The 10,691-nt window shown below is 31.4% G+C and overlaps 1 protein-coding gene across 1 annotated transcript; it reads left to right on the forward strand.

Moving 5' to 3' along the window:
* Window positions 1–1,565: 1,565 nt before the first annotated feature.
* On the forward strand, window positions 1,566–9,166 carry LOC114344090 (multifunctional methyltransferase subunit TRM112-like protein). The gene is made up of 2 exons (XM_028294944.2): window positions 1,566–1,833; window positions 8,797–9,166. Exons 1-2 carry the CDS (start codon window positions 1,756–1,758, stop codon window positions 9,091–9,093), a joined length of 375 nt encoding a protein of 124 aa, XP_028150745.1. The 5' UTR covers window positions 1,566–1,755; the 3' UTR covers window positions 9,094–9,166.
* The last annotated feature ends 1,525 nt before the right edge of the window (window positions 9,167–10,691 follow it).

Consider the following 10,691-nt stretch of genomic DNA (forward strand, 5'->3'; position numbering starts at 1 on the left):
AAACTGTTTAAAGTATAACAGTTTACTGTCGTTGAAATCATATAATAGAAGTATAACTTCTACGTGCCTTCAAAATACACACACATTCTTTTTTTATACATTTTATGATTGTATGTATATTTATTATATAAATTTTGTTTTAGAAAATGCGTATTTAGTTAAAAAATATTCAAATTGTTCAAAAAACAATTGTTCAGAAATCGTTTCTTTGTGGCATTTTTCAATGTGTTTGTGTGTGTTTTATTCTTTTATTTTTTTAATTTTTGGTATTGCTTTAATAAAAAATTTTGGAAAGTAATAAGTATTCAAATTAGTTTAATATTTAAATAAAATATAAATAAAATGTTTAAAGTAGGTATATTATGATTTAGTTGAAATCTTATTAATAGAAGTATAACTCTTTACTTGCGTACAAAGTACACACACATTCTCTTTTTATTTATAACGCTCATGTCAGTCCTCTCACAAACATTGGCGCACTGTATAGTGGCGTTCGACGCAGCCCGCGTTTGAGTTGATTTATTATAGTTTTTTAACTAATTGATCAAATCAAATTTTACAGATTGCAAATGAAAGAAGATCATTAAATATATCTTATAGTTGTAATAAAAAAAGTTATGGGCATAAGTACGGTGTGGGCGGAAAGTGAGACTTACATGAATTTTGTTAAAAAAAGATTTAAAAATCTGAAACTAATACAATTTTACCTATAAAACTCTAAAATTTGCACAACTTACTTTTTTACATCTTCGTAGTTTTAGAGAATTACTACCACTTTCAGAGACTATTACTTAAGTTTTAACGGATATAATATTACAGTTTTATTGGTATTTTTAAAGCTTAAGATGTAGTCTTAGAATTCACCAAATTATTTTACTTTATAAATGAAAAAAAAACAACTTCTTTTTGAGAAAATTAAGAAAGATAAAAAAATGTAATAGAAAAACCGAAAATTATCAGATAATAAAATGTTTATAGTCATCAAAACTTTTTTCTGTGCGACTTACCTAAAATACATTTAATAACAAGCTTAGACAATAATAAATGTTCAAAAAAAAATTTGAGCTCTTATTGAAAAAATGTTAAAGCTAAGCAATTTAAGCAAAATTAAAATTACAAAACCGTTTATCCATTAAACATTGAAAGACAGAACATTGCCGCATAGTTTTCAATATTTTTAATGAAATATCTCACACCATCACCCCAATTCACTGTTATATAAATTAAACAGTAAAACAGTAAACAATTAAAACAGTATGTGAATTAAATATTGCTAACAAAATTATTTCCTGCAAGTACTTACAGGACAGGAGCTTAATTTTGACTTCTTTTAAAATATGTTCATTCTATGATCACCTTTATAATAAGTCTATTTTGTTTACTAACGAGTATGTCTATTATCTAGGTAAAGAAATAATCTTCGGAGTTAATTTACTAAAATAAAACTATTTAAAACCATATTGCTATTTTTATAATTAGGCCCTCTATGTGACAGCTCGACATTGTTGCCGAATCGAATAGGACGGTCTGTTTAAAGGTTTCAATAAAGTAGTCAGGTGTGTGGTGTGGTAGTGGTAAGGTCAGTAAAATAAAAGAAAAAGAAGAAAAGTTGAGGTTAAACGTTTAAAAACAGGAAAGTAAAAACCTTTCTTTATTCGTAATTCCTATTCAATCGAACAACTCTTAAGTGGATTCCTATTCAATTCTTAAAAATATTAATCGTCTTTTATTAATAGGAGGTAATATAATTCAAAAATGAAACTTCTTACTCACAATATGCTTACCTCAAAATGTATGAAGGGAGTAAGTGTTGGATACCCTTTAAAAATAAATGTAAGTATGAAATTATAACTATTACTCTTAGAATACCATTTTATGCTATCATATTCCAAACCAAGTATAGGCGGTAAGCACGTGAGGCAGTCTCCCCATAGAGCAGTGTCTGGGGGCACAAAATTCTCAATTACTATGCTCTTGTTGTCCCAATAAAAATCCCGAAAGAACTTAATAATCATGATAGGAATTGAATTTACTAGACTGTTCAGGTTCTGCCGTTTCTAGTAGGCTTTGTGTTGTGGCTATCTCTTCTTCTTCTAAGACCAGGCGAGACTCATTAGTCTCTGGCACTTGGTCATAAGGCCTTTGTACCATACCTTGTTTAAACTCAAGTTATGTAGCCTCAACGAAGGCCAACAGTTTTTTTATTGTTAGCTTTAGGGCCCCTTCTGGTTCAACCCTCAGTTGACTGGTGAATTCCTGGCTTACACCACTTAACACACTGCAGTGGCATAGTATGTGTATGGTATGGCAGTCTTTTCTTCCATTTCATACTTTCTGCACCATATTACATTCACCTTACCTAGTTTTTATAGGTGGTTTCTTAACCTTCCGATGACCAACCTTTTTCTGTTACACGGATGACCAAGGGGGGAAAATGACCCCAGGTCAAAAATGACAATTAACAAAAAAATAGTTTTTTTTTATTTTTTTTTTTTTTTTTGGCATGGACTTTATATCATTCAGCCAGTCACAACATGAGTATTAGTGTCACGTGTAGTGTGTATGTTGAGTAAGTGTCTTGATACTTTGCAAAGTAGACGTCATTAGCGTAAAACTACTTGTAATTACACATAATAGACTCTATTTTATTAAACATCAACTTCAGAATATATTTTTTATTCGTAAAATATAGAGAATTTTTTTATTTCAAAATATGAGGATCTCTAGAATGATATTAAAGAAAAACATACGCTGGGGTCACAATTTCCCCCGCTTGGTCATCCGAAGGTTAAACGCCAATGTCCAGTCACCATTTCAGTGACCAGTTTGATCTCTCATTTATTGAGGTTCATCAAACTGTTCGAGAGTTTTTTTATCAATATTCTCGATTAATTTTTTAATTCAGATGTGCCCTTGAGTGGCTCTCCATTTCTTTTGATGATTCCTTATCAGTCTTTTCTGAACCTTATTTTTTGTAGTATCTTTAGTGATGTCACAGAAATGTTGTGGCTATATCAGGTCTTGTTTCTGATGCATATGTCATTTTTGCTCTTACACTAGCTTTATCAATTCTTGACTTCATATCAGTATTACCTATGTCAGTTTCAAATAGTATTATTAAGAGGAAAGGAACATTTTGACACCTGTCAAAATTTTCAATGTATTTTAAATGTATACCCTATTCCACGAATATACGACTGTGTTTGATTATTTCGACCACAAATATTTTATTGTGCAAAATATGAAGAACAAAAATAAATTGCAAATTACATTGCTGTTTATTGGAATAATTATTAGAGCCATTTACTTTCGTACTTCTTATGCTGCACACTGAAGTATTCGTTGTCGCGATAATATAAAACAGTCATGTTGGTGAAATGAACCATAATCATTTTAAACTAATAAGTATTTTGGAAAATTTAAAATAGAATAGAATAGAATAGAAATATGCTTTATTGCCATGAAAAATTTTACAATTTTATCGACAAAGCTTATAAATAGTCAAAAAAACAAAACAGTAACAATCCAATTTACTAAGATTACATAAATCGTCAATATATTTGAATAATAATAATAATAATGAAGTTAAAACAGAAATAATCAATTGCAAAAATTTAAATACATTGCAAATGCATAGTCTACCTAATAATTAATAAAAAAGGTTAAAAAATTAAAAAGTTAAGCTGCTGCATATGACACCCAAATACAGATAAAAAAATAATAAAAATACTACTTGTGCAAAGGGTACTGTAATTTCTTAGTTATTGACTAAAAAAAATCTTCTACTGAATAATATGTTCTTTCAGACAGGTAGGCTTTTGTCAGTTTACGGAATTTGGGGAAAGATGGTGCAGATTTTAGTTGTAGGGGGAGATGGTTGTACTTTTTTTTTGCGGAATATAATATTGATTTCTTTACTAACTCCGAGGACGGGGTCGGCAAATAGACGTCAAACATAGAATTTCTCGTGAAGTAGTCATGATTAGGTCTTGGTGGAAAGACATGTAGATGTTTACGAATTAAGCAAACAGTTTCTAAAATGTTGTTCTGAAGCTATTTCCTTGTGGCATTTTTATGATTAATTATTTATATGGGAAATAAGCCACAATTAAAATGAAAAAAATAATTTTATTAACGTTTCGACGCCCAAATCGGGTGCCGTTGTCAAAATACAAAATATTACTAAAATAAACTAAAGTGTTGTTGCTAAGCAAAAAAATTCTTCTAATAATTTATTTAATCTCACTCATTTATATTGGCAATTCAGACATATATTATACATTTTAAAGTAGAAGACTTTAAAATGATATTGCCAATATTTATGAGTTGCGTTCCTGGGACGACTTACTGAAAGATAGTTTCTAAAATATACAAAGATGGAAGGGTTAAAATTCCGTGATCTTTGAAGTAACTTCTGCAATGTGTTGTTCTTCTGAGGCCAAACAGATATCTTATTGCTTTTTTTGTAATTTGAAAATAACATCCAATTGGGCAGCTGTACCAGAACCCCAAAAAGGAAGACCAAAACGAAGATGTGACTCGAACAAAGAACAATATGTTATTTTGGAAGATGCTAAATTGAGTTCATTCAAAACAGATCTTATAGCATAGCAAGCTGAAGAGAGTTTCTTCCATAACAAATCGATATGGAGGGACCATTTAAGGTTGCTGTCTAAAAAAATACCAAGAAATTTTACAGAATCAACGGTACTGATCTGGCTGTTATTAAGAGGTAAGGGTTGAAGAGCTCCTTTATAAGACTGTTTTAACTACGTTAAACGAGAGTAAATTTGAGTCAGACCAGGTTTTTATTGTAAGTAGATCAGAAGTTATAGTAGCATGAAGAGTTGCTCCAAGTGATACTGGTATCATCAGCAAAAAGAAAGATTTTTCCATCGATTTTTAAATTAGTGATGTCATTAATAAAGATAAGGAAAAGTAGAGGACCCAATACTGAACCTTGAGGTACCCCACATACAATGTTTTTGAGACTAGAGTCTGTATCATTTGCTCTAACCAGTTGTTTCCTATCATCCAAGTAAGATTGGAACCAATCTAAAGAAATACCTCGAATTCCGTAGAAATTTAGTTTTTTTATCAAAATGTTGTGATTTACACAATCAAAAACTTTGGCGTAGCCACAAAAAACGGTGGCAGTGTGAAGATTATTGTTCAGTGCTTGATAAACCTCATGTAGTACAGAAAACATGGCATCAGTGGTGCATTTATTATTTAAAAAGCCGAACTGATTTTGTGATAAAATGTTGTTTTCAACTAGAAAGGACATAAATCAGGTTTTTATGAGTCTCTCAATAATTTTGGAGAGTACCGGTATTAGTGCAATAGGTCTATAATTGCAGGTATTAGATGTTTCGCCACCCTTATGAAGAGGAATAATGATGGCTGTCTTCAGGCACTCTGGAAATTTACCTTTCTCAAAAGAATCATTAATTAGTGAGATGAGGACTTCTAACACATTTTCTGGAAGATTAGAAAAAACTTTCATCGATAGACCATCAGTACTACAGGAAGATTTGCTTTTGATACTATTGATTGTTTGGATCAGTTCAGATTTATCGACTGGTTTTATAAAGAATGAATTCGAGACCTTTCTTGAATTAGGGAGATAGGAAATGGGATCTTGTTGTGGCAAAATAGTTTATGTAATATTTTTACTCATATTAACAAAGTATTCATTTAGATTTTCAGGGTCTAGAAGGGAAAATGTTTGAGCAGTGTGGGTTTTATTTCGAAGATCTTTTATTATGGACCAAGTTTCTTTTGCAACACTTTTGGAGCTTCCCAGACGGTTCTGGTAGTAGACTTTTTTAGCTGATTTTATAAGTTTAAGATAGGTTGCCCTGTACTTGGTGATATACTCAGTGATAGAGACGTTGGTAGTAAATTTCTTGATATAGAGAAGAGAACGCATATTCTTGGAAGATATTCGGATACCTTTAGTAGTCCAGGGTTTGTGATGTTTTGGCTTAATTGCAATTAAAGGAAATGCTTTATTGAAGATACAGATAAGCTTATCTAAGAATTCACTGAAATAATTATCCACGTCCATGGCAGGAAAGCGCCACTCAGAGGTTAAGCATAAATTTTGGAATTTACGAAAGTTCCGGGTGGAAAAAATCCTGCCTAAACGTTGGGTTTTCGAGGAGGGTTTGCTGGAGATATTAAACTTCGTATAAACTGCTTCATGAACAGATAGTCCAGCATTAATAATTGTAGAGTGGACATCAAGGGGTGAGAAATCTGAGACTGTATAATCAATTATGGTAGATGAAGTTTTTGTAATACTTGTAGGAGAATCAACGTGCATTGTTAGACCATACGATTCAAATATGTTGACCAAGGATATTTGTGTAGCACAAGCAGCAGCATAATCAATGTTAAAGTCCCCACATAAAACTTTTCTACTTTTATGGGGCAGGTCATCTAACAAATTTAGCAGGTTCTGAAAAAATAGTTCCACGGAAGAGGCAGGTGATCTATAAATGCAAATAATATAAAGATTAAGATTCTTATTGTAAACTAAGGAAAACCCAAAGGAGGCTTCACTTAACAGAAAATCATATTTTGTTACCAAAGAAAAATCATTACTCATAGACAGAATTAGTGTCCCCCCATAAGCTGAGCTTGGACGATCATACCTAGCAATTGTGGTGTATTTGTCTACAAAAAAAAGCTCGTTGACTTCAAGCAGAATTAAAGATTATTTTGTTACCGAGGGCCGAAAGCCCCTTAGAATGATTAAAAAGTTTCTTTGGAATGAGATATTTGAAATTAAAAATCACACTAAATTTTCTCTTAGTTTTTCACCCCTGTAACTTATTAAAATAAACATTACAGAAGTTTTCAGGGACTTTCGGCCCTCGGTAAGAAGGTAATCTTTCATTCAGCATTTAAATTTTTCAAAAATACTTATTAGTTTTCTCAGGATTCGAAAAAAATGAATCCCGTTTAAGAGGATCGGAACGTATTTTCGGCTGCAATGCTATTCAAATGGGGATTCATTTTTTTCAAATCCTGAGAAAACTAATAAGTATTTTGGAAAAATTTAAACGCAGAATGAAAGATTACGTTATTAGCGAGGGCCGAAAGTCCCTGAGAACTTCTACAATGTTTATTTTAATAAGTTAGAGGGGTGAAAAAACTAAGAGAAAATTTAGTGTGATTTTTAAATTCAAATATCTCATTCAAAATAAACTTTTTATTTATTCTAAGGGACTTTCGGCCCTCGGTAATAATTTAGTCTTTCATTCTGCGTTTAAATTTTTCAAAAATATTTATTGGTTTTTTCAGGATTTGAAAAAAATGAACACAATGCCGTGGTAATATTTTCCAAATCTGTCTTTGTCTTACAACGCACTCAACCGAATATAATATTGTCAGCATATATTTTCAGTCAGACACTGACAATCAGTGACAATTTTAAATATTTGACATTGCATCGGGAATATTTTGAGAAATTGATTAAATATTATTGATATATAGTGTATTTGATAAATAACTGATTTAAGACGTGAACTTAATAAAAAGTTATTTATTGTGTATTATTTGTGAAAGATCCAAGCAGAGAATACATCAGATATATCCTGTGATCCAAGTATTTTGTTGTTAGAGATGTTCAAAATTGTAAGCGTTCCAAAATAACAACATATTATTAAAAAATCACTTTAACACTTTTCCTCTTTTCTCGATTGATTATTAGTTTTTGTTGTACAAATAAATTATTACAATCACTGAAAACATAGTTAGTGAAAAAATTATCACATTTATTAACTGAATTAATAATTTGCAATTATAAAAATAACAGTTATCCAAGAACATTCAAAAGCCATCTCTTTAAATTAATGATGACATTTTCAAGTAGAATGACATTCTAGTAATGTTTACATATCCACACCAGTGAGAATTTTACTACACGTAATTTGCCGTGTAAAGACAGAAAAAGTAGGGATACACGTAAAATATTTGCGAATTATGTACCCATAGCCTTAAATAGCATTTAAGCCGAAAGTTCGTACCCATGCCCTCAAGGCATCCTGCCAATCTATTTGCTTTTGGTTTCTACCGAACAACACAATGATCTTTTCTCAGAACAGTTTGCACACAATAATGAAAGACAGCAGACCGTTTGTAGGCAAAATGTTTATTGCTAAGTAGTAATAAATATTTTCAGGAATATACAATAAACTTGTCTTTTCACTATTATGTAAAAACACCATAATCTTTTTGTTTAGGATACCTGCATGACTTTTTTAAGCTAGAATTAAAATTAAACTGCCTTTCTTAAATTGAATCAGATGATGTTTTTCTATAATAATAATTAGGTTGTATCGTTCTGTAAATAATTAGGTTATATATAATTTTTTTTATAAATAGTTGGAGCGCATTTTTTTGAAAATGTTTATTATATACTTGTGAATAAATATTGTTTTTACAAGAGTTTTCTCGCTTCTCTCGCTTATTTTGTGCAAATCCTTCAAGAATTTTCAGATTCCGATCACGGTACACTATAACAGAGCAATATGCACAGGTATACCTCGAACTATAGTAGCACCCATTTAGAAATAGAAGAACATCACTGGGTAAAAGTTTTATTAATGCTTATAGAGATTATTGAATATTTTGGAAGACAAAATTTGGTTTTTCGATGTAGTTCTTATGCATTATGATGCAGTTTTTTAGATCTGTGTTTTCTTTTATTTCATTAATTACTCCCTTTATAAAAAGGGTGGATTAATGTTCACTTCTATTTGATCAGGCTTCTATTTTGTATTGCAGGCACAAGAGGTAAAAGTATCTGAAGTAGAATTTAATCCAGAGTTTGTATCAAACATGATTCCCAGATTAGATTGGCCTGTATTGTATGAAGCAGCTAAAAGTGTGGGAAAACTGGAAGATCTTCCTGAACAAATAATAGAAAATTTCAAAGATGATGAAGATTTTTTAAAAAAGGTCCATAAAGTTCTTCTGGAAGTAGATATTGTCAGTGGAGAAATGATATGTCCGGAAACAGGTCGGAAGTTTCCTATTAATAATGGTATTCCAAATATGCTTCTGAATGAGGATGAAATTTAGTTATATATTATTTTAATATTTTTTATAATGCATATTTTTATAATTTTATCAATTAAATTATTACTTCATCATGTATTGCTTGTTATTAATTATTTGTTTTTAAAAAATATCTTAGAACAAATAAAAGTACAGTGGAACCTCGATAAGTCTGATTAATTGGGACCGCAGTCGATCCGGGTTATCGAATATCCGGGTTAGCCGGAGAATATGGTAAAAGTTAATAAAATATGGTATACTTGCAGATAAACTCCATTATAATAATTCCAAAAACATGAACTACATATGCACAGTACATCTAAATTACGTAGAGTTGTATACAGTATTGTTCATTTCTTGGTAAAAAACACACGTCAATTTCGTCCGACGAAAATCAGTCCGGGTTAGCCGGACTTCCGGGTTATCGGAGGCCGACTATCGGGGTTCCACTGTACTTATTTGAAATTTATTAAACATCTTAAAACATAGCGTCTGTGTCGTTCTAATACCTCGTAACCCACAAAAATTGGAAAATATAGTTTTTGTCCCATAAAATAAAGTCTCATAAAGTCCCTGAAAACTTTATAATGTTTATTTTAATAAGTTACAGGGGTGAAAAACTATGAGAAAATTTAGTGTGATTTACGGCCTTCGGTAATAAAGTAATCTTTCATTCTGCGTGTTAGATTTTCTAACATAAAGCTAATTATAATTTCTACTTATATAAGAATCTTAACGAAATTCGTCGAATCCTTGATGATTTCAAAACGAACACATCTGCCCTTTGTAGCTTCTCGAGGGTGGCCTCCCGTTTAGTCGGCGATACAAGGACCCTTGCACTATGAAAACATTCGATTTTAAGATACATCCTGTTTCCCAGGGTTTCGGTCGAAATTAAGAACAATTTCTATATCTTTAACTTAAACATGTGTGATTTAAACTGTATCGCTGTTCAGATTTATGTTTCCTAAAATCAATAAAGAGCTTTGTCCCTGTCGGACAAAATTAAAGCTTCTGTTTCTTTCTGAAACGTAATTAGACACGCATAGGACTTTGGTAAATGAGTTCCCCTTCTTTTTGCTTTGAACTCGAAGGAAAGAGAAATCCTTATGCTTAGTCGGTTTCAGTCCCTCAGTAACTATTTAACCATTATAATGGCTAGACGCTCGCGTTCTTACTTCTACTCAGAATTTCTCTCGAATGATTACATTCTCACTTCACGGCTCGCATTTTCTCATTATCATTACTCGGTTTTTCACGCGAATTAATTCTCTCACTCTTTATTAATCACATACTCGGCTCTTAAATTGCGGTGTACTTTACTATCAAATCTATGTACATAGCAAATGTATGTATGTTGTATGTGTTTTGTTGTAGTAAAACCAATAATAATTATATTGTATAGTACTTGTAAATAATAGTGATTGTGTTAAATAAAATAATTATTCCATACGTATTTGAATCATTTCAACACCGATTGACACCTTGCTTCGACTCGACAAAGAATATCAGAGTCTAATTATATCAACCACTATAGAAGCTGGTTCCCCTCTTGTGTGAAGGGCAAGAGATATTCACCAGGTCCTTTTACCACTGGTAAAGCGTCTTGCACACTGCGTTTA

This window comes from Diabrotica virgifera, chromosome 1 (assembly GCF_917563875.1).
Source record: "Diabrotica virgifera virgifera chromosome 1, PGI_DIABVI_V3a".
NCBI lineage: Eukaryota > Metazoa > Arthropoda > Insecta > Coleoptera > Chrysomelidae > Diabrotica > Diabrotica virgifera.

Coding starts and splice junctions, on each gene's coding strand:
- LOC114344090 (XM_028294944.2), top strand. CDS start 1,756: ATGAAACTTCTTACTCACAATATGCTTACCTCAAAATGTATGAAGGGA. Junction 1,834..8,796: donor GATACCCTTTAAAAATAAAT/GTAAGTATGAAA, acceptor TTTGTATTGCAG/GCACAAGAGGTAAAAGTATC.